This window comes from Gobio gobio (assembly GCF_949357685.1).
Source record: "Gobio gobio genome assembly, chromosome: 21".
In the NCBI taxonomy this organism is placed as follows: domain Eukaryota; kingdom Metazoa; phylum Chordata; class Actinopteri; order Cypriniformes; family Gobionidae; genus Gobio; species Gobio gobio.
This window is the reverse complement of record NC_137117.1, coordinates 29,860,818-29,884,921: the sequence shown is the minus strand read 5'-3', so window position 1 is coordinate 29,884,921 and position 24,104 is coordinate 29,860,818. Positions and strand designations below refer to the sequence as shown.

Here is a 24,104-nt window from a genome sequence, read left to right as displayed (position 1 = left end):
TTTGAGCACAGAACGCCATGTTGTATCAGTTGTTTTTATCAAACATCTTATTAAAAACCAAAACACAGACTCTATACAGCTTTTTGCCTTCACTTGACAAGAAATCTAAGGACAAAGATTCACAAGAGTTTAGCAAAAAGCCTATACTCTCGTCAAGATTAGGTTGAACAACCAAACACGGAAAAGGATCCTGAATATCAGGAGTACTAACAGGTAGTCTTCATCAACTGTAAAACATGATTTAAGTTTTATCAGAAACTGTTTTATTCATAAATGTTTAGATACTACCTCCACATTCACAAATTGAGGCCCAGTTAAAGTCAATAAATGTCCCAAAGTGAAAACTCTGGATTCCTGCAATGAGGTACTGAACCCCGGTAAATGTCAGTGAGTGGTAATGTCCAAGCAGGCCCCAAGTATCAATGGTTCTTGTAATAACCAATGGAGAGAGTATGAGTTCTCAGTCTTATGAACACGAAAAAAACTCCACACCTTGAAAAGATTCTGATAAAAAGCAGGCAGTTCTGATAAATCCAATTTGGTTGCATCCATTAAAAAGAGGGATTTGTCCAGTCCAAATCCTCCAATAGTACTTAAAATGGTACAACTAACAGCACGCCAGCGGAAGTCTGTTGAACCATCAAAAAATCTTTTTAAATTCTGTAAACGAACAGCAGCCATTCTACTTTGTAAGTGAATCAAACCTTGCCCACCTTCTTCTTTGGGGAGGTATAAAACACTCAGTGTAGTTTGTCCCAAAAAAAAGTTCACAAGAGCAGCCTGAATTTTGGCCAAAAACTGTGGCAGAGGGTCTACACATGCCAATCTGTGCCAAAGTGAGGATATGCCACTACACCCCCTTTAGGACATATTCGGTAATAGCCATTTCCATTTATCTAAGCAACCTTTAACTTTTTCCATCACCCCTCCCAATTTTTCTTTTAAAACACTGTCATCACCAGATAAACTCCTAAATATTTTATACCCCTGTTACCCCAACACAACCCATCAGGAACGCAAAGGTTTACCATCAGTCCATTGTCCCAACAATAAAGCATCACTTTTTTTTCCAATTGACCTTGGCAGAAGATAACACTCTAAATTCTTCAATTAGGTTAAGTAAAATCTGCACATCACTTTGTCTGTCAAACATATTTTATTATCACAACTTTGGTAAAACCAAACCACATAATTTACTTATTTGTTGAAGCAATGTCTCAATGGCAAAAAGAATACAACATTTCAGACAAGGAACAACCTTGTCTGATACCTCTGAGAACCTTGAATGGAGCACATAAGCCACCATTTTCAGTGCACTCTCAACGTCACAAAAGAGTACCCTGATCATATCTACATTAACATCTAAAAGATGTTAAAGTACTCCACGAATAAGTGTGCTCAACTTGGTCGAAAGCCTTCTCCTGATCTAAAGATCTGCAGATATTCCTGCACGGGCACACCTCTTTTATTTTTAGTCGATCTGAGGAATAACTTAATATCATCAAGCTCGTAATTCTGCCCAACAAACTCGTTCTGAGAAAGTGTCACACTAATAACTAAGTGTCACACTAAGAAGACCCACCATCACTCTAAATTGGTATTAACTAATTGTGTACTTATGTTTAACAGCTGACAGCTGATTGGTTGATTGCAATCCATTACATACCTTTAAGTTATCTGACATTATCAAGATGAATTTGTTCTGACACAGTTTAACTCTGAGTCCTTGTCATATTTTATTAACATTTTCTAAACTATAGCGAATCAACTGTGATAATGTGAGAAAATTTTGGTGTCTGAATAAATGTTTTCAGTCACTTTAATGTCAAATCACCCTGTTTTAAATACAGAAACCCTGGTTCATTTGTGACATTAAGTATATTTGAACAGAGAGAAAATTAAGATTATGAGAAGAACATTGCATAAGAGACAAAAGGCTGAGACAAATAAGCAAACAGTGTGCTGTTAGTAACCATAGAAACCTCACTATTCAAGCCTCAGCTTTAGCACACACAGTGGACATTTGCTGCTATTTGAAGTGAACAAATATGAATTAGCAGGGACGTCGTTAGGCCTATTTTAGGGGGGCTGAAGCTACCCCAAAATGTTCCTAAGCCCCCCTAAATGATAATAAGAACAACAATAACAATTTGATTTATCAATAACCGTATCCTCCTCATTCATATTTAGATGCAACAAATTATATATATCCAGCTTCAAAAAAATAGCCGAAAAGTCGGTATTTGGACAGAAGTACAAAGAGTCTTTGTGCTATTAAGATGATCGCGTCTCGTTGGTGAACTGTGGCAGCTTTCAGAGCGTTGCAGACCGGAGCGCTCCTGCAAGAAACTGCCTGGAGGATTCATCTCCGTTACCAAGGTTATAATCGTTAACGAAAATGAACGAAAAAACGAAAACTAGGTGGGTTGTCGTTAACTGAAATAAAAATAAAAACGAGGCATTACAAAAAAACGATAACTAACCAAATCTATAATGTGTTTGGCAAAACTAGCTAAAATAAAATGATGGATTAAATGTCCTAAGTTTTTGTCTTTATCAATGTCTTTCATAGAGCAAATAACGTTCCGCTGCATCTCCTTTCCCTGCGTCTCTCATTCACGCGCGCCCCACACCCACACACACGCACGCACGCACGCACGCACGCACACACACACAGCCCGTGCTCACCGCCGTTCCCTTTCGAAAGGGAACTCGCGCTGCGTCAGCTTCGACGCTACGGGGAACGCCTCCAGCGTGACTGGTGCCTGAAATCACATTGAATCACGTCAATCCTATTGACCGGCGACAGCCTATGATGTCATCAAGGTGCGACCAGGAAGTATATAAGGGAGCCTTGCCAACATGACAGTATCTTTTCGTCTTCAGGGACTGTTTTGCCTGTCTTCACGTGAAACGTCTACAAGAAGGATAACAATGAAGTGTGCTGAGAACGCCACTTCTGCAGGTGTGTTTTGAATGTGTATCTTGCGCTTTGGATACACACACACTTTGCATTTACTGTCTGGGAGAAGAGCATGCATGAGAGGTTTGCGAACCTCTTGTGAAAGTATTTGTGAGCGTTGTCCTCTGGAAACGCTCCGCTCTCGGTGGGACCTCTTCTCGAGGGGAGAGGTTTCAGCATCTGGGAACGGCCACGCTCGAGCTGAGGCTGAGCGGCGTCTAAATACCAAAAGCGCTTCCCAGATGGATCTGGCTCGTCGCTTGGAGACAGTTATGGTTCTTGAGGACGATCCAGATCGCGAGAGGCGGACCTCGGAGGAAGGAGCTGGATTTATGTTCCTCCTCCTCGTCTGCTGCTCTTCCACTCGAGCAGAGGATGGGTGAGTCAGTTAAAAATGCTGAAGCTTTTCTTACCATCCTGTCCCATGTACGGGAGTTGCTGGAAGTCATGGAACGCGCTGCGGGTAGACTGCAGCTGCCTTTGCGGCGCGTGAAGAGAAAGGCTGAGCGTCCAAACAGTTCGGACGACCGGTTTTTCTCCGCCCATGACCTCCCAACTCCTGGGAGTCTTCCATTCCTTCCAGATCTCCATCAGCAGATCTCGAGGGAATGGAAGAAACCATACTCAGCCCCGCATCTGTCGACATCGGCGAGCTAAATGTCGCTGATGTCGAGGGACTGCCTGGCTGGGTATGTGTCGATGCCGCCCGTGGACGAGATGTTATGTTTATCTCGCCTCTGGGCGGCCGGCGACACTGTGGCTCCCACCCTGCCGGTCTAAACGCCTGAATGGTAGGGCGTACATGTCAGTGGGTCGCGCTGCAGCGGCTTTGCACACCACAGCTGTGTTGCAGGCTTATCAGGCGGACCTGCTGAGGGACCTCGATCAGGGGGGAGGGACCCCCTGAGGCGGTAGTCGAGTCGCGCCGGACCGCGGTTTTCACTCTCCGGGCCACCGTACAGATAGCGCCGATGGCGGCGAGGGTGGCCACGGAGAGACATCTGTGGTTAAACCGTTTGGACATCGGGGAGAAGGAAAAAATCCTTTCTCCCTGATGCCCCGGTTTCGCCATCTGAACTTTTCGGCACCTCCGTAGAGGCGGTGGTGGGAAAGTTCGGAGAGGCGAGGGCGCGCTCGGCGGCATTCAGGACATGCATTCCGCTGAGGTCCGGGACCGCGCCCAGGCAGTCGGGTGTCCCCGGCCCGTCCCAGTCTGAGGGCTGGAGACGGGAAAAGCGAGCCAGCGTCGCCTCTCGAGCGCCCCGCCGCGGAGGACTGTGGCGCAGGGGAGGCGGGACACCCGCGACAGGAAGAGGAAGGAAGCCGGGGCTGGTAACCGGAACCAGCGCAGGCAGCAGACTCCACCCCCCGAGGAGCGCGGAGATGAACGCTGCCTTTTTTCCCTTCCTCTGGTTTTTCCCCCGGGCGCTTTTACATCAGGCCGGTGGCCTATGATGAGCAGAAAATGTAAGATTCTGCCGGCTCGCCTGGTTTGTTTGGTGAAAGCGCCCCCCTCAGGATGGCGGGCGGATACTAGCCTTATGGCTGGCTGGAAGCACCGCTGGGAGCGATTGGTGAGTCCCCCTCTCTGAGGGTGAAACATTTTCAAAACTATGTTTTTCAGAACTCCTATACCTTCGCTCGCCTGAGAGGTTTTCTGGGGAAATTTGGATCGCCGCTGGATCTTCGCAGGGCCTGCAGCTCCCCGTGAGTAAGCTAAGAACGATCTTCTTTGCAACATTATGTGGTTGTGTGTGAATACCTCACTTTCTGCTAGTAGAGTCTGCTGTCTCTCCGTGCTATGTTTTCCCCCACTATGTGGGTAACTAAATCGCGCTCTTGCCCGATGGCTTGTAGTGTAAGAGGCGAGCTGTGTTTTTCCTAGCGTAAAAGTGGGAAGTAGCTGAAGACCGGGTATGCACTAACGCACGTGCTGTAGTGAGATCTGCGCCCAGCTCTGCGGGGCTTTGGGAAAAGGGTTTTTGGGGCCTCATTGTGTATATTAGAGGTGATAATATTTCTTTCCCGGGCCCTGAGTGGATCTAGTGCGGACTTATGTCGCACCACTTGGCCTAGGCTTTGTCAAGGATGGGGGCCTTCCCTTTTAATGAAGTTGTTCGCCCCTGGCCTGTCTTTTTATATAAGAACATGGCGTTGTTTATGCATCCTTGTTTCAGCCTCCTCTGTTTCAGAGTCATCCGGCCAAGGCCCGCCCCCTTTCTCTGCGTTCTGGGGTCACAAGGAATGCAGACGAGGTGTTGCAGGAGACAGTGACTTCGCCAGTGGTTGTGGGGTGGAGTTAAGCGTCTTTTCGCCGGTATTGCGATTAGACTTTATCTGCAGTGTCCGCCTTTCGGAGCTTGGTGGCCGCCATCTGCTGGCGGCCCCCGGCCTCTTCCTGGAGGATGGTACGGCCGGTGGATTTCATATTTCTGTGATATTGTTCCCTTGCTTTATGTCTCTGCTTCACCTCCTTTAGGGCCCGGGTCGAGCTGAACATCGGATAATCCTTTTGTCTGTACGGTTCTGGTCGGATGCTCCCCTGAGGCCCGAGCATTGCCAATGGCTGACGCCCTCGCACTTATGTTGGCCGCTGCATGGAAAGTAGGCAGCCGCCCCTATGCAGGTGACGTAAGTTGTACTCCCCTCGCTTTAGAGGGTCTTTGTTTAAGCCTTTCCGCTGAGTACACTGCTGTTGGCAATGTGATTAGGTCCATGTTTGTAGGCACTGCCCGAGAGACTGCGCCGTCCTGGGGGCCCTAGGACACGGCGAAGCAGTTGTTCCTAGCTGCCTCTGGGATGGAGCCAGCCCGAGGTGTGGGCATAGGAGCCAGCTGGCTGTGAGCGGCCAGCTTGGGCGGTCTGGGCAGTAGGACTTCAAGACAGGTAGTAGGCGTTAACCGGCCTCCTTGCAGGAAAGTCCCGACACTATGGCCCACGAGTGGGCCTCGGAGGCTCTTCTCCACTGGTGTCGACGTCAGCAGTGACCCGTCATTGGCCCTGGGGATGAGTCCCCAGGTGTTAAACTGGATTTCCAGGCCTTCGTCAGCAGCAGACAGCTGCCGTCAGCCCAGGTAGCAGCAGCCAGCCTTCTTAGAAAGTCACGGCAGGATCCTTGGAATCTGCAGACCCCCTATTCGGGGGGGTAGGTCCTGCCAGGGCTCCCTGAAGGGTAGGCTCCCGGTCTGGGTTACCTTCGCTCAGGAGTTAGGCCCTGTCTGGCCTCCCTGAGAGCCTGCTGTGGTCAGCAGGCACCGCCTGGTCTCCCCCGAGGGGGCACCATAGGCATTAAGTCCCTCGACGGCTGGTACGAGCTGCTAAATAGGTGGTAGGCGCTACTGGGCCTCCCTATGGGCCTGCTGTGGGGTAAGCAGGCCCACTTGACCTCCTCTGCGGATGGCGTTCCTGGGCCCCAGTCACTGGATGGCTAGCACGAGTGCTAGTAGGTAGTAGGCCTCATCCGGCCTCCCTGAGTGACCTCCCTGGAGGCAAACTCCTGGTTCCCAGCCACTGTGGCGGTGAGCATGAAGTGCTATGAGTAGCACTTTCTGCTATCAGGTGGTAGGCACGGTAGCCTCCCTGATGACGAGCTCACGGTTCCCGGTCGCTGTGGTAATGAGCATTGAGCGCACCATGGGCGTGGAATGCTACGAGTAGCATGTCCTGCTATCAGTTGGTAGGCACGGTTGCCTCCCTGAGGGCAAGCTCCCGGTTTCCGGTCGCTGTGGCAATGAGTGTGAAGTGCTACGAGTAGCACGTTCTGCTATCAGGTTGTTAGGCATTTGAGCCTACCTGAAGGCAAGCTCCCGGTTCCCAGTCGCTGTGGTAATGAGCGTGAAGTGCTACCAGTAGCACGTTCTGCTATCAGTTGGTAGGCACGGTTGCCTCCCTGAAAGCGAGCTCCCGATTCTCTGGCGCTGAGATGACTAGCGGAATGAAGAGCTATGCGCGGCGTGCTCTGCCATCAGTTGGTAGGCATTGTTGCCTCCCTGAAACGAGCCCCCGTTTCTCAGGCGCGGAAGTGAGACGGTTAGCGAAGCGCTATGGACGGCATTTTCTGCTACCAGGTGGAGGCATTGCGCCTCCCTGGAATCGTTCCCCGGTCCCCAGTTTCGGTAACGGATTGTAGCATGGGCTGCTATCAGGCAAGCTGCACGGGCTTCCCTGAGGGGATTCGCTTTGGAGTAGTAGGCCCACGTGGCCTCCTCTGAGGGCACGCTCTGGCTCGTGGTTCCTGGTCAGTTCCAGTCACTGAGCAGAGGCCGGCTCCCCGCTGTGGTGGATGTAAAGTGCTATGAATGGAAAGCACGTTCTGCTATCAGATGGTAGGCATGGTACCTCCCTGAAGCCAGCTCCCGGTCCCCAGCCGCTGTGGATGAGCATGAAGTGCTATGAGTAGCACGTCCAGCTAAGCTGTGACAGAGGAATGCCCGATTTCTTTGCAGTTGGTAGGCCCGCATGGCCTCCCTGGTGAAGCGAGTCCCTGGTCTTCCCAGCTACCTCGAGGGCTAGCGAGACTGCGATCAGGTCTTTGGCCCGTTTTTGGCCTACCTGAGGGCGAGCGCTCCTGTTAGATGCGCGAGCAGTCGACACATGTTACCAGGTGGAGGCCCCTCCCGGCCTCCTTGGGGAACGAGTTCCCCAGGCGGGAACACATAACTGGCCTTATGCTGACAGCTAGTGGTCACCCGCTATCAGGCGCCGGTCTCTGGCCGTTCGCGATTCCTGAAGGCGATGTTCTTACCCTAGGATGACGAGACGTCACTGCGGCTATGCGGTCCATGCAGGAGCGGGACCTTCATAGTCTGCCTACGGCATGGTTTCCTACCGGGCACGCTTATGAGCTCCTCTCAAGTGAGGGTCTGCTATGAGCTTACGGCTGCCTGGCGCTGATTTATGGTTGTAGGCCCCTCGGGGCCTCCCTGGTGTATCAGCCTGTAAGGCCCTTTGGCCTCCTAAGCACGTTTTAAAGTAAGTGCTTGGTAGATCCGAGGATTGAGCGGCTTGACTCCCCTCGCTAGCAAGGGTCTTATAGCACTTCGCTGAGCGCTGCTCTCCGGGATAACCCGTCTCTGAGGTCCGGCTAGTCGGTGACACTGCCTTTCTTGCAGCACCCTAGCGGGATGTCTCTTCGGAGGCGAGTACCAGAGGCTCTGTACTGTACAGACAGGGTTGACCGTATTACGTGTTCCATAGCAGACTGGGTCACCAGGTCAGGTCTCCCTGGTGGCATTCGGTGAGAACCTCCTGAATAGTGACTGGCATAGGGTTCCCTCGTAGTTCCCTTGCCACGCTTCCTTAAAGGAACCCCTTCTGAGTCGAATGGGTTGGTTCCAGGCCTTCGAGCAAGGCCCGGGAGGGAACTCATGTGTGTGAAGGTTTCCTTCTCAGGCGATAAGCTTGGGCTTTGACCGTAGGGAGCGCTGTCACTGACAGCCTAACGTGACCGGAAGGGGAGTGGTTCAGGCATTTCAGCAAGATTTGCTTTTCTTGACAGTTGTCACTGCCAGAGGGCATGCACTCCCGTCGGCATGGCGGCGTGGGTATATCGTTCCCCGTAGCGTCGAAGCTGACGCAGCGCGAGTTCCCTTTCGAAAGGGAACGTCTCAGGTTACGAATGTAACCATTGTTCCCTGAGAACAGGGAACGAGACGCTGCGTCACTTTGCCATGCCGCAGGGCCTGCCTGCCAAAAGAAAACAGTCCCTTCAGACGAGTAGATACTGTCATGTTGGCAAGGCTCCCTTATATACTTCCTGGTCGCACCTTGATGACATCATAGGCTGTCGCCGGTCAATAGGATTGACGTGATTCAATGTGATTTCAGGCACCAGTCACGCTGGAGGCGTTCCCCGTAGCGTCGAAGCTGACGCAGCGTCTCGTTCCCTGTTCTCAGGGAACAATGGTTACATTCGTAACCTGAGACGTCTTCTTGAGAACGAGTGTTCGACGTTGAAAGCAAGTTCGCGAAAGGTTGGTATCTCGTGAACACCTTTACACAATCACACATTAAAAAGTGGTATAAAATTTTTTTTATTCAGAATATAATTTTGTCAGTGAGTTAATGTCGACCCGAGAAGCGATTGCTATTTTAGAAAGTTAACTAGTCGCAAGTTTGAGGTAAAATGCACTTGGGTTGTCGATGTCAAAACACTATATAAGCTGTGATTCAAATATTAAACAATGTTATCTCATTAGGCTATTGTATAGGGTAAATTTAGTATAGGGTGTGAAAACTGCACAGCTGTGTTATTTGTATAGGTTTAGCTCAATTTTATGTTTAGCGGTATATTTGTATTTTAGGGTTGAAAAAAAATGGGTTGAATACATGCGGTTCTGTGTAATTAAATAGCATTCTGTGGACAACTTATCTTATATAGAGAGGAATTAGATATAGTATGCTATTACCTTTTCATACATTTACATGAGCAGACAGACAATATAAGTCATTGCTTATAGTAACTCATCAGGAGCAAAATCTGACCTAAGTAAATTCCCCAATCAGCTTTGTGTCTAAAAGCTAACATTACAGTAACTTCTCTTTAACAGAGTAGAAATGGAAGAAGAGGATATGTCTGTCACGTTTTACTTCTTAAAATCTTGGTTTCTTGACTGGTTGTTGACGTCAGTGTAGCTCTAGATGTGAGTGCAAAGATTTTGCAAATGCAAGTATTCCTGTATTCCAATCCTAGTGACGTCCCTGTGAATTAGCATTGCTCATAACCCTTAAGTACCACACTTGCAGGTTGCAGCTACACACCATGGCCCAAGATTTAGCTAATTAACTCATTAGAGCCTCAAAGGGTCATTTATTGGTTAAATCAAACATTGAAGTGCTCGACTTGAACGAATGTGTACAAGGCACAAAGAGCTAATTTGAATAACTCCAAACTATCACAGTGCTACAACTGTGTTTTATTAACATGCTCTACTGTGCATGTTGCTCCATTAGTCTGTTCATCGTGCGTTTCATACAAACCTCTCCATTCTCTCACTGTTGTATTTCCATTTGTGGGGTTTTCAGTTTGATGTTGCCTGTTGGGATTAGTGGCTTTGTTGAGTGAGATAGAGTATAGCTTAGAAATCTATTGATTAAATTCTATTGAAAAACAAAAGCAAGATGATCATGCTCTATTGCATGCTTCAGTGTCCAGACAGAATACAAACACAGTGAACATCTTCAGTCAAGATGTAGATAATCCACGCAGGACTGCAGGAACCTGAGAACAGGGTCCTTGACAAGCAGACACTTGAGCAGAATTTGATTTGCCACATGATTTGTTTGCTGATTCGAGAGTGCATGTGCACTGTTGCCTAAGTGAGATGGACCTGCTGGAAAGCTTTGATGGAGAAATAATACTGGAATGTCATTTTCTTGGGCATTCTTAGACACAGCTTGAATTCATATGCAGAGCAGACCCACTTCAGTCAACAATGATGAGGGCATATTTTATTATTAATTAAACATGAATTACAACAACAAGCATATAATATCCTTCTATGAGACACTTTTGCACATATGCAAATATGTGGTCAAGGTTACTCCATTATACCAACTCTGTCATTCAGATAAATTTGAATTGTCTCAAAACACAATTGGCCCTTTAATAAATGGCTGAAATCTTTTAAATAGCTTCTATGGTTCCCATGGAGATGGGGTCTTTGCAGGTGAGTTTAAAAGAATCGGTCTGTGAAATCACAGCATAACATTCTCTCTATGATGCCTGGGAAATCAAACAGGAATAAAAGCATGACGTTTTTGTGACTGTCTTTTTGCCATGACCGAATAATAGATACATTTTTTGACTTGTAAATGTTTGAAACTTCTCTAAAATAATTACAGTAACTTCTTCAAAACATAAATTATGGTGGGTCTGGCATACTCAGCCAAAGAATAAATAAAGAAATGACATTTGTTTGCCAATATACCCATAGGTTTGTTAAATAATGCCAACCAAAATCCAAATTTTGCTTCTGTCTTCATAACACACAAAGGTTTCTTCTCTGCATTCTCATTTTTGCTCAGTGTGAGTACTGATCTTAGAAACATTATTAGTGAGACAGCCTGCAGTTACACAATACATAAATAATTGTCCCATTAAGGTTCTTTAAGCCACACAGAGTGTTAGAACATAAATTAAAAAAATTAACATAAGTTTAAAAATTATGAGGATGCAGCATATGAATCAGTCATACTACTCTTCATGTACTGCGTTTCGCCTATATCAGTAGGCATCTTTGTATGTGGACATAACTGTTGTCACAACTGTTATGTTATCCATTGCCATTATAATTGCATTATACTGGTCTCATCTTGTATGCTTCAAGATAGTTTTAACATCTCCGACCTTCCTCGTTAAAGACTTTAAATACTCCCTTCCTCTGTGGGGCAGTTGTGGGCTAATGGTTAGAGTCATACTTGGAACCCGTAGGTTGTGGGTTCGATTCTCAATACCAGCATGAAAATGTAGGTGGGGGAGTGAATGAACAGCGATCTCTTCCACCCTCAGTACTCATGAATGAGGTGCCCTTGATCAAGGGATCCAACCCCCAATCGCTCCCTGGGCGCCACAGAAAATGGCTGCCCACTGGGTGTGTGTGTCCATGATTTGCAGTGTGTGTGTGTGTGTGTGTGTGTGTGTGTGTGTGTTCATTAGGCCTACTCTATGCTGCAGATGTGTGTGCACTAACTTGGATGGGTTAAATGCAGAGGACAAATTCCGAGTATGGGTTACCATACTTGGCTTTCACGTCACAGTCCTGTGAACAACATAGAAATCACACCTGAAATGTAGGTATGTCTGTTAGGTATGCAGGCAGGTGCCAAAATAAATAAATAAATAAAATATTATTTAATCAATATTATAATCAATATTATATTCTGTTCCATTGCAACACACTATGTTAGAACTCAAATCCTCTTACCAGTGAACTCCTAAAGCAATGATTTTTAAAAAAGTGCTTGTTAGTCCTGTTTGGGTTTAATTAATAGCTCTGGTTCAACCTTGCAGTAACAAGTATTTTTAGTAATAAGGTTTTTTCCATGTTCAGTTTTAACATCTCTGACCTTCCTCATTAAAAACTCTAAATATTCCCATCCTCTTTCCCTTCAGTGGGTTTTTGATATGTTCCTTCTGATCTCTTTTATGTTTCTCAGTCTGGAAGGAAAGGTGCTGGACTCTTAAACTCCAGTCAACTGTTCAACACCAATTTAATGTGACTGCATAAACCAACACTATGTTCTTTTTAAATTAGTGCTGAGCAGTATTTCAATAGTCTTGGCTTAATCTCTGTATTGTCATGCAGTGCAGATGTCAAATCACATGAGATTAATTTGCTTTGCCAACAGCAAACAAAAAAAGGGAAAGGGAAAGGGAAAGGAACAAAAGACCAGTTTAATGACAGATATAGGAATGTTACAAGTTCAAGAAAACCTAAGAGCCCTACATACCTTGGCTTGAAGTAATAATTATTCTCTCTCTCTCTCTCTCTCTCTCTCTCTCTCTCTCTCTCTCTCTCTGTGTGTGTGTGGATGCATACATTTTGGGGTAAGTTTAAGAGGTACCTCACGGTTAAGAGGTATCAAAATAACTTTTCTCATCCAGGTGAAAGAATGATAAAAATGAAAATGACTATGCACACATAACTGATAACAAAGAGAGAAAAAAAACATTACCATTCAACATACTTTGGTTCGGCTCCTAGGAAATGCTTGAAAGGATAAAATGCACTGAACAAAAATAATTGCAGTACTGCTTTGGATAAAGCATTGCCAAATGCATAAATGTAAATGTTTGTCACACACATTCAAATTTTTAATTCAAATTCAATGCAACTGACTTCCAGTCTTTTATCATAAACATTTCCCTAGCAGGTCCTGTAAAATGGAGAGAGAATTGTGCAGTTCTCAGAGTTTACACGTCTTAAAATAAACACAAAAAAATGGCATTCCATAAACAATGTGACTGTCATTGCGTCAAACAAAGAAGCATCATAAAAGTCAAAGCCCATTGCCTACTTATTCCCTCTTTTTCCTTTGTTCCCTATAACTCCTCAAGGTGAATGCGTTCCTGTCCTTTGTGGTTCCCATGGCACTGATCTCCACATTAAATGGAGTCATAGCCAGTCAGCTTCTGCGCATGTTTCGGGAGTCTGCCCAAGACAATCGCATCTGTATCCTCGGAGGCAATGCTACCAATGCACTTAGTGTCGCCGTTGAACCCAACCGTGCCCAATCAATGCGCCATGGAGTCATGGTGCTGCGTAAGTACAATTATGTTTTTTTTTTTCAAGTGTTCGATATAAAGACATAAATCAATTTACAACTTTCAGCCTATGTATTAATTTGGTGGGAATCCGCCATTTCGTTTGATTGGAAACCTCCACAGACTACCACAAAACATCCACACAAACACTGTCCACACAAATCCAGTCTTCACTGTGAGCTACAGCTTCAATTTACCCCGATTACAGAGATGCTATAGGAACCTTTAACAAACACTTGCCCCCTGGTTCTATTCTGTAGGAGAATAGGTTTGCATGTGTGTGTGTGTTAGATCTTATTATCAAGGCAAGTGTTGTGCAGAATCCCACTGAGTATTGATCAATGAACAGAACGTTAATAAGAGTCTGGTTCTCTCATTTAACCCAATGTATCTCTATGGATGAATGTGGCAAAAAAAAAAAATCTTCAAAGTGAAAAGTGAAAAGTGTTTTATTTATATCCTGATAGAAAATACAGGAACAGGCATGTTTATCACAAACAACACCTATTATAAAGCTCAGAAAACACTCTGTATGCTTGCTTCTATAAACAGCTCTATTTTCTCTACACTCTTTCATTTTACTGTATTTGTGCAATGAAAATTATGTTTCATTTTGATTTTCATCCTGTTTTGATTTAGAAAATGTTTTGTGCTGGTCTAACAAAGGGATGATTTGATAGACAGGAGCTAAAAATATGTACTGCCACCCACAGCTATTCAATTTAACTTAATTTACAAAGCCATTTAAGCCACTTTGGACTTATAATAAACAGGAAGAACATGCATTTTTCCATTAGAGATGCAGTTGAGATATGTACTCTAGGGAAGAATCCAGAGTTAGTTTGTTTTGCCAGTTGACTGCAGCCTCCATTAAAGGGTCAGTGTACCGGTGAAAGACTTTTGACTGCTCTCACACCAGCTTTCAGCACCATAGGGGAGACAATAATTTGTAAAAACCTACTGTTCATCTAATTTTCTGCTTCATAAGAGAGTGTTTGATGTGAATTTCTGCCAGAAGCGCCTTAAGGGCACTAAATGTAACCTGAATAATTAAATGGACTCAGGGAATTACATGACATGAAATGCAGTGTTTCATGACAAAATGCAGGCATTTTGAACACAAAGACAAAAGCTAAAGTTATAGCATTATAGTCATAACTTCCTTCCCTTGTGATAAAGAAGTGTGCTTAATTATATTGAAAAAAGTATGCTATGAAAAAACAACTAAAATGAAATTAATAACACCTCTTATTTCTGCATGTGCGAGTATGTTCAAAAGCTCAGTTATATCCGTTATGAAATACTGCTTGTGGATCCACGCCTTTAAGAGTTTGTTTTCCCAACTGAAAAGCAAGCTCTCTCACATTGACCTAACTTTAAACAATCGTTTACACATACAATTATAGGTTGTTCACCTTCTAACCTCACCCTTTCCGATCATGCACTCAAATATCTAGCAGAGTTTTTTATAAAACACTTCATCTGTCTCTGTGACAACATGAATGGGTGAGGTGATCCATAGTAGATGTAAGAGCCTGCAGATTGCTGACTAAAAGACTCTAAGGCAAATCTGCAGAGGACACTTTCTTGTGCCCGGCAGGTTTGTAGAGGGTCAGAGAGTGTTGGCAGCACTTTTACCCATTCTTCTCAATTTATCTAATGTCGGCTCCACTCGCTTCTACTTCAGCTGAATTTGAATTTGTACGAAGTGCTGTTAAAATTCAGATACAGAATTACTCACTTTCATTCTTGAACTGGATCCAAAGCAGGCACTTAGTGAGACGTCTAGAGAAATCAAGTTCTTCAAAGTTATGGTGATGTTCTGTATTTTTAAATGAAAGAGAGAAAGATATTGTTTTGTAGGCTAGCGAGGTTTAGGGCCACAGAATCACGGCCCTTTCTATACAAAACTCCATATTAGTACAGTCAACAAAACGTGTGTGCTCATCAGTATTGTTAATTTGTAATTGAAATAAAGCTGAAATAAAACGAAATACAATAAAATATTAGAAATGCTGTCTTGGAAACTAACACAAATTTAAGTTGAAGTACTAAAATGACTAAAACTGAAATAAAAATTAAAGCTATAAAAAAAGTCAAAAGCACTTCGATTCTCATTGGCTTGCAATTTGATTGGGTGCTCATCTTGACCCTGTGCAAGAACTGTGGCAGGAAGTGTCACTCTGACTGAGAAGAGGAAGTACCATCTCTGGCCCTTTTCAGATGCTAATAATTGCTTTGCACAAGATATTACACACCATTTTGAATCATTTGCCATTTCTCTCACAAATATGCCTGCCTTACATAAGCGCCATGAATAATTCAAGTTGCAGTTGCATTCAGTTAATGAGTCTTAATCTGCTAAATGAGACCGACCCCACCAAAGAATCAAAGTGGGTCGGGGGCACATTTTAATGGACAAAATACTCAATAGCACTGCATAATTACCATATTCACAACCTAAAATAATAGAACTAATTGGGTCTTATCAAAGCATGGCACCGGGCAAGATTTTTGTCATTTGTGAATATATTTATTCATCTACTGATTTCAAATGAAAACATTATACTGGTACAAAAGACATGAGATAGAAAAGCTTATTTTTTTCTTCACTCAGCTCCTGAGACACACTACAAATACAGCATTATTGTTTAGGCAACGTGTTTGTATGCTTTACACATTTATTTATGTTGACAGTGCTGTCTGATGCAGTCAGTGTTTTTGCTGCTGTGTGGAAGCAAAATCTCTTCTGTGCGATCTGTCGCTGATCCGTATTTATGTTTCTTTATAAATCCAAAGCTATTGTGGGGGGTGGGATCAGCCAGGCTCTGAGGATAAAGACTGACTATTGAAAAACACACATATATCGCACATGCAAATGACTTCATTCAGATTTTCATTTCAAAGCTAAGTATATTCATGATTGAATTTCAAAAATGTTTTTGTGGCTGTTTGCCAACATTGTCCTGACACATTAACATTTCAGATATAGGGTGACTTGCTCGTTTACTGCTCCATTAGTGATAGGATAAGGAGATAGACCGGTGGAATGAGGAGAAAATGGAATTCATCAAAGAAAACGAGATCATTTAGAGTGGCGGTGATGGATTTGAATTAACCGCAGTCAAAGTGTTACAGCCAAAATGCCTAAAGCAGTCGGCATTGTACTGCAGTGGGCTGAAACGAGCAGAGGAACGTTTACAATAATGTAACATTATCAAAGGAAAAAGTTTATATTCTAATGTAAGTACTGGGGACAGAGGCCTCTGATAAGTAATTTTTGCTTTTGTAATCATTTTACTGTTCAATATTTTCATGTTACTGAATATATCATCAAAAGAAAAGACAACGCTTACACATTGTGGAAACCCCTGATAATGGAGAAACAAACTGAGGCCATGCAACATTTATCTGTCTCCAGCCTCCTTCTATGGGGCTTTATCTTTTAATTGCTCCTATTCTCAAATAGGGACAATTTCGATACAAATTCGATTTGGTTAACTAGAAAATCCATGGGCAAGATTTAATCCTTCAAGAAAAGCATATCAAAACAGAAGGTCTGTTGATATAATTCACAAAAGCGGAGGTTATATGAGTCAGCATTTCTGCTGACATTTCAAAGGGAAGAGGAATCCCTCCATAAATCTCTCTCCTTCGGAGACAAACACACATACTTATACACGCACAGCAATTTAAATTATCTGTGTGACAAATGGGTGACTCGTTTGATACAGAAAAAATTGAATGGCTATGTTTTTAGCACTTTTTCGTTTTGAGAATAAACAATACATTGCTGAATTTGTTTGAGGTGAATTGGTGCTTGACTATGGTGAAATTGATTTGAAAGCTGATATTCTAAATAGTTCTGGTAAATACTGTAACAACACATGATTGCTATTTCGCTGCACACCAAATAATGGAATGGAATATTTACAGTAATTATGTCGATAAGGACAAAATTCCAGTTTTGGGGAATAAAAGTAATGATGGTGATGCAAATAACTTACATTTTCAGTAACATGACTGCGCTCATATGTAGCGTTTAGTCAGAAACATTCTAGAGAATCAGTTTGTTCTAAACGGTTCATTCTAGTAAATTGGTTCGTTCAGAAGGTTTATGTCAATGGACAGGTTAAAAAATCTTTCTCCTATTTGAATCCCTGTATTTGAAACAGTTTACTGTAGTTTGACTACTTAAAATGATAGTTTCAAAGTAAATTCTCCAACACTGCAAAAATGTTTAATTGTACTTTAGGGCCATATAAAACAATCAAAGTTAAACTCTGTTTTTAAATAATAAAAAATAAAAAATTTTTTAGGGTCAATTGGTTAATATACAGTTGGCAGACTTGCAGCCCTGAAGAGCAGGTCTGAAGGTCTGTACAAATCACAATAAGCGCAGGTGCACTTATGCCGCCTTCACGTGCTATCGAAAATTTCGTACTTCCCACTTCAGATGTTGTGATTACGAGCTTGTTGCATTCAAGTGCTTTGTTGTTGGAATAAACAGGAATTATGGAGGACACCAGGTTTATTCTTGCCTATTTATTGGGAAAATCTTATCAAAACCAAAATTATATAGGGTCACATGCACTGAAAACCATATAAACATTTACGATGCTATCCAGATAGTCCGCTTTCTGCCAATTCTGTAATTTCGGTCAAATACAGGTAATGTTCGCTGTGTATAAAGCATACAATATGCTTCAAAAGATTACTTGTATATGTAAATATGCACTACATTAACAACAAGACTTGATATAGCTGTTTTGGGGAAAAAACGAATAAATCATAACTGTCACAGCAGTAGTTCTATGTTTAAAGTTTATGGCACGCCCATCTCGTGAATTTGGGTATCAAAATAATTTCTGAACTTTCCGGTGGTAAATACGACATCAGAGGGCGTTCATGTGCAATTTTTACTCGTATTTATGATAATTCTGATAGCACGTAAAGGCAGCATTAGGGTGTGTCTTATAGGCAGTTGCCTCAAAATAGCAACACGCCAACAATGCGCCTGAACACACCTCGTTTTCAGACCAGCACACCCATGGCGAACAGATGGGAGTGAGTGCATTTGTCGTTTAAACAATGTGGGCATTGGACGTGAAAATGATAACTGCGTCAGGTTAAAACTAGCCAAAAACACTTGCCTTGGCATGGCATTGTGCTGGGTGCATGATAGGGCCCTTTATCTTTTTATTGGTATTTTTCATTTCATGAGGCCTACTAACAATTTTAACCATAAAGTGATTACTAAATTCTTTTGAAAATTTTTGAACAAACTAAATAAAGTATATGAATTATAGTTTGTACTACAACACTGCCTCTCGGAGTTAAGGAGGTCAATAATACTTTAAGCTATCCGTTAATATTCATATTCATCGCAATGGCTCCTGCAGGTCTGATCTCAACGTACATGATTTGTAATCTGCCATTAGGTTTTATGAAACACAAGCCAAACAAATTGCTATGCAAACAGTTTATGAAGCCATCCATGTGTAAATTGTCACATTCAGCTGCGTGACAGTGTGAACACTTGCATATGAATGGTTGTATATACAATTTACACAGAAATTCATTCTGCTTGTGTTTCATGAATAAATCCCATAATCTTGAAGCTAACTTAAAAAAAAAAGATAGACATGAAGTTGAGACAGAGGGAGGAAGCAAATGTGTGCTGCCACTGCCTCACAATATGAGAGATCAATAGCCTTGTGCCTCTAGTCAAGAGCCTCATACAAAGATACAACTGAGATTAGTGAATCAATCCCTGCTTGACTCGGATCAGAGCTGAAGGGGTGGATACATTGAAATGGGATGAGTGAAAGAATAGAGTGAGTCAGATAAGGAAAAAAAATGGCCCATGTGAAAATGGTAGATACAAATTAATTTCTGTCAGGAAACAAATTCATCTGTTTCTACCAAATGTGACTATTACATGCTGAAGCCACCAGCAGTGCTCTTAAAACCTGTTGATTTACATATATTATTGCACAAAGGTGGAAGTGCTGCTTATTATGACTGATTTACCTATTTTTTCTCTTTTATTTTATTCTCCACAGGTGCCGTGGTCATTGCTTTTGTGGTGTGCTGGTTGCCGTACCATGCTCGAAGGCTAATGTACTGCTATGTCACTGACTGGACACCGTGAGTTTCCAAAAAATCAATACAATAAAAATCAAATGAAACTTCAAATGTAAAACATTCTCTCAAATCTTCGATTTGCACTCTCTTTTTGGGCAATATACACATGCTGAGAGTATAGATGCACAAAAAGTGTAACTGCAATTCTTGACTACATCAAATTCCTCTGTTTTTTCCACGAGCGTCTTATTAATAACATACAACGTAACTTATAAATAACATACAAAGGCACAAAATATTAAAAGTTATAGCCTGTAGCTAGCTCACCGCACACTATAGCTCCACAAATCATTGTTTTGTTCTGGGCAGCGCCCACCAACAGCAGCACACACAAATCATGATGCATCTGGTTGAGGTAGTGATTTCTGTAGTTTTTTTCTAAGATTTAAGAGGTGGATCGATAAATCTGTGCCATATGCTCTGACACTCCGCTTATTCATACAAAGCAGCACATACACTGAGCAAACATGTACATGTGATTTTTATCAGTGGCTGACTGCACACAGATTTATGTTGTGGTTGTGGCGCATAGCTTGCGTGAACTTCCTCAACCATATGCTGATGAGTGATGAGACATTTTTATGATTCGAGGCACAGATCATCTCAATGGAAGTCCAATATCCAGAAAAGCATGACGTTTGAACCCTTGCTCAAAAATGCATTCGTTTTGACAGTAATTACAACTAGATTTAGAAATACAGCCCATAGGAAGTACAGTGTTGCTATGCAGTTGCTATGGTGTTCTAAGTGGTTGTTGTCTTGCTATGTGGTTGCGACAGAGTGTTGGGAAGATTACTTGTGAAATGTAATAGGTTACAGATTACAAGTTACCCTGTTTAAAATGTAATAAGTAGTGCAACTATTTCAAGTACTTTTTATTACAGTAATGTTACTGATTACATTTGATTACTTTTTGATTACTACTTCTACATTTCTTACAAATGTTTTCAATTGTTTTTTTTTTTTTCAAATGTTGTTTAGACTCAATGACCATTCGTTTTGTGTTAGTAGTTATAAAGCTCTATTTTGCAAGTCAAAACGGGACAAAATAGAGAAATTTGTCCACTGGGTGGCACTTAAGATTAACATTCATCATCATAGGAGATGCTTCCTCAGGTTTGTCATTGAAACCTTTGATGTCAATAGCATTTTAATAGTTGGCAAACATATTTTGCACTGAACAGTCATATTTGTGCCATTTTATAATATTTGAATGACATTTTTTTTTAAATTTCCAGCTCTAGAATGCATTTTTATCACTCGCCAATCAATCTTTCTGCAAAACCTTAAACAAGTTCAGGCAGTTAGACACCTTTTGCATGCACTCTCTCGCTCACTAAAACATTTCTCACTCTGATGCAAAACGTTGTGTTGCAAAATAAGCACAAGTGGTAAAATAATTACAAGTTAAAAGTTAAACAACTACAACACAGTTGTCATCGTTTACAGCTCAAAATTGTTCACACTTGTTTGATGTGAACAAACCAACTGTAAGCCTCAGAGTGCACAGATGCACAGAATGTTGATATCAACAATGGATGGAAACATTCTGAGAGGGAGAGAAGGAAGAGTATGTGTAAGATGTTGTGGACAAGGAGGATGAGGATGACCGTTGTCAAGGAAGGATCTGGCACACCAGAGGGTTTTTCCCTTTGCCTTTTGCCTGTCTAAGTCCTCAGGTGGACCCAACATGAAGATGTGATGTGAGGCACAATGAATCTATCATTGACTTAGATTTTTAGAACTTTTTTGAGTGTACTTCAACATGATTTTAATTTAGTTTTCTTTGACTTTTTGGGCTTTGGCACTTGGGCTACTGTATTTTTGCAGTATGCAAGGGGAGTTTGCATGTGCTCCGGTTTCCCCCACACAGTCCAAAGACATGCAGGTTAGATGGATTGGATGTGCCAAATTAGCCGTAGGTGTGAAAATGTGTCTGGGAGTCCCAAATCATGTAATGGAGAGCCTTGGAGAAAGACTTGGCAACCTACCCCAGAAAAAAACTGCCAAGAAAACTGATGGACAGTCTCTTACGTATGATTACGATTGTTTGATTTTGCCAGAAAAGTCAAAAGTTTTGTGAATGTACAGTAGTTGGACGATTTGGTTGAGTGTTTAATGTGTCTTTCCTGAACACACCAGCACGTTCTCACTTCTGAAAGGTTCTCCCATCTGTATGGAATTTATAGTATAGTGAGTGATGAACAGCGTCATGTTAACCATTTCAAGATGGCAAACACTTTGATGTGTCTGGGGCGGTCGAATGTGGCATCTACGTATACATATCTATGGTTGTGATGGTCTTCTGATTGGTCGTTGTCTGTAGATTTTTATCGTGTTATGTGGTTGCTTTGGTTTTCTAAGAGGTTTTGCGTGTTGTTATGCAGTTGCTATAGTATTCAGGGTAATTTTTTGTGTTGCTATGCTGTTTTTAAAGCTATGCATTTGTTAGAGTGGTCTGGGTGGTTTTAATGTGATGCTTTGTGGTGTTCTAAGTGTTATTTGTGTATTTCTTCGAGTTTGATGTGGTGTTCTTGGTAGTTTGTAGTGTGTTGCAATGTGGTTGCAATGCTGTTCTGAGGAGTAGTTGTGTATTATGCAGTTGCTAGGGTGTTCAGGGTGGTTTTAAGTGCGTTGCAATTTGCTATGTGCTTGATATTGTGTTGTAAGTGGTTTGGGTGTTGATGATAAGTATGAGATATATTTGTACATTTCAGCTGCAAGGATTACTTTTTTTTTTTTTTTTTACAGAGAAAGTCCTTTAATATGTGCCGGTGAGCTGAGGCAGTACTTGATGTTGTAGTACGTTTGATGTTTTAGTAAAGCAGAAAGAATCAGAAGATGAGGAGTGAACATATGAAAGGAAGATGTAATGGAAAGGCAGCATTACGGTTTTGATGAAGCAGCAATATGGAGACAAAAAAGGAGACAAAAAAAATGATCACTGTCAAAATACAAATATGGACAATATGGATTAATACCAGACTCGTAATGTCAGTCTGACATTTAACTTTTATTGATTAAAGGTATTTTCATTTAATCTGAGAGAAGTGATTCTTGCATACATTTCAATATGTTTGACATGTTATGCTGTATTAGACAGCCTCAAAAGCCTATACAGTCACTGAATTAATTCATCATTCATTAAAATAATAAAAACAAAACCAAACAAAAGAAAGAAATCTCTCTGTTAGATTAATGATTCTTCTCAGTGCTTTTTTATCATGCAGGGCTCATCTTCAATGTTGCCTTGGGGAGAACATTAGAAGCTTCACCCAGATGACCAAAATTAGCTTATTTAACGATGCATCACATAAGAATTATTATACTCATTATTCATACTTTAAAAGGTATTCAAGCTAAAAGAATAAATAGATTTTAAATACATTCGAGAAGTGTGAGAACTGAAATTATAATAAAAAAAAAAAAAAATTTACATGTTAAATAAAAGTGCAAAATGTATATTTGGAGAGCTACGGGGCAGTGGGACATCAGTCTCATAAGACTTTTTGCTGATGGTTTTTGTCGAAAAGCAGATGGGTGTTTGATGCCACTTTTTGTTTGCATATGAATGGGGAGATGTTAATGCATTCAAGTTTATGGTATGCTACCAATATGCATAAGGCATCGTATCAGACAGTTTATTAAATGCCTGATGTATATTGCACACCAAAATGTAAGAACTTTTTGAAAACAGCTAGCTCTAATCTGAATGGCTGAATTAGCACAATTTCTGTAAGTCAGGGAACACAGGTTCCCTTTCGAAAGGGAACTCTCGCTGCGTCTAGCTGACGCTATGGGGAACGCCCTCGGCGTGACTGGTGTCTGAAGCTACTATCGAATCACGGCAAAGTCTTTGACCGACGTCAGCCCATGACGTCATCAACGTGCGACCCGGAAGTATAAAAGGGCGCCGTGCCAACACATACACATCTTTCTCGTCTTCAGGGACTGTCTGTTTGAACTGCTATACGAGTTAAGGTAAAACAAATTCAATTATTAATACACACGAGTGTGTATTTACTGCCTGGGATCAAGAGCATGCACAGTCAAGTTCATTTGAAGTTGTTTGTGGGTGAGTGTGAGCGGTTTTCAATCTGAGATCGCTCCACTCTAGTCTGGCTTTTTTCCTGAGGGAAGAAAGTTTGGCATCTGGGACTGGATGATGCTGTCCCGCTCAAGCTGAGGCTGAGCGTTGGCATACATCATGGGTTCTCAGATGCAGCTCGCCGATCGTCGCGACGATCTGGCGGCTAACAAGACTAAACAGCAAGTGCTCTTAGGGATGGCTGGTGAGAGTGGTATGAATCCTCTCAGCCACCTTGACCGTGTATGCTGAGCTGATGAATGTTATGGAACGTGCTGCGGGCAGGCTGCTGCTGCCATGTTGGCGCGTTAGAGGAGAGATCGCTCGTGATAAATTGCACGATCGATTTCTCCTTGGCCATAAACCATCAGCTCAGATGAGCCTTCCATTCCTTCTTGATCTTCTTACAGAGATCGAGAGGGCATGGAAGAATCCATATTCTACCCAATGTTCATCGACATCAGCGTTTTAACTTCGCTGATGTCGAGGGGATAGGGGAATATGGATATGTGTTGGGGCTACCGACTGGCGAGGAAAGTTAGCGAACTTTTCTCGCATTTCGTGGGCATCAACACTGAAGAGCTCAAACTCTGCCTTTCTAAATCACGTTGTGCTTTAATGGCAGGGGCATACACGGCAGCGGG

At 42.6% G+C, this 24,104-nt stretch overlaps 1 protein-coding gene across 1 annotated transcript in view; it reads left to right on the top strand.

Moving 5' to 3' along the window:
• Positions 1-24,104, top strand: part of ntsr1 (neurotensin receptor 1 (high affinity)) — a 54,858-nt gene that overhangs the window by 23,423 nt on the left and 7,331 nt on the right. The window contains exons 2-3 of the mRNA XM_079802221.1: positions 13,020-13,224; positions 19,292-19,376. Of these exons, the coding sequence (XP_079658347.1) occupies positions 13,020-13,224; positions 19,292-19,376 (290 nt within the window). The remainder of the gene's footprint in view (positions 1-13,019; positions 13,225-19,291; positions 19,377-24,104) is intronic.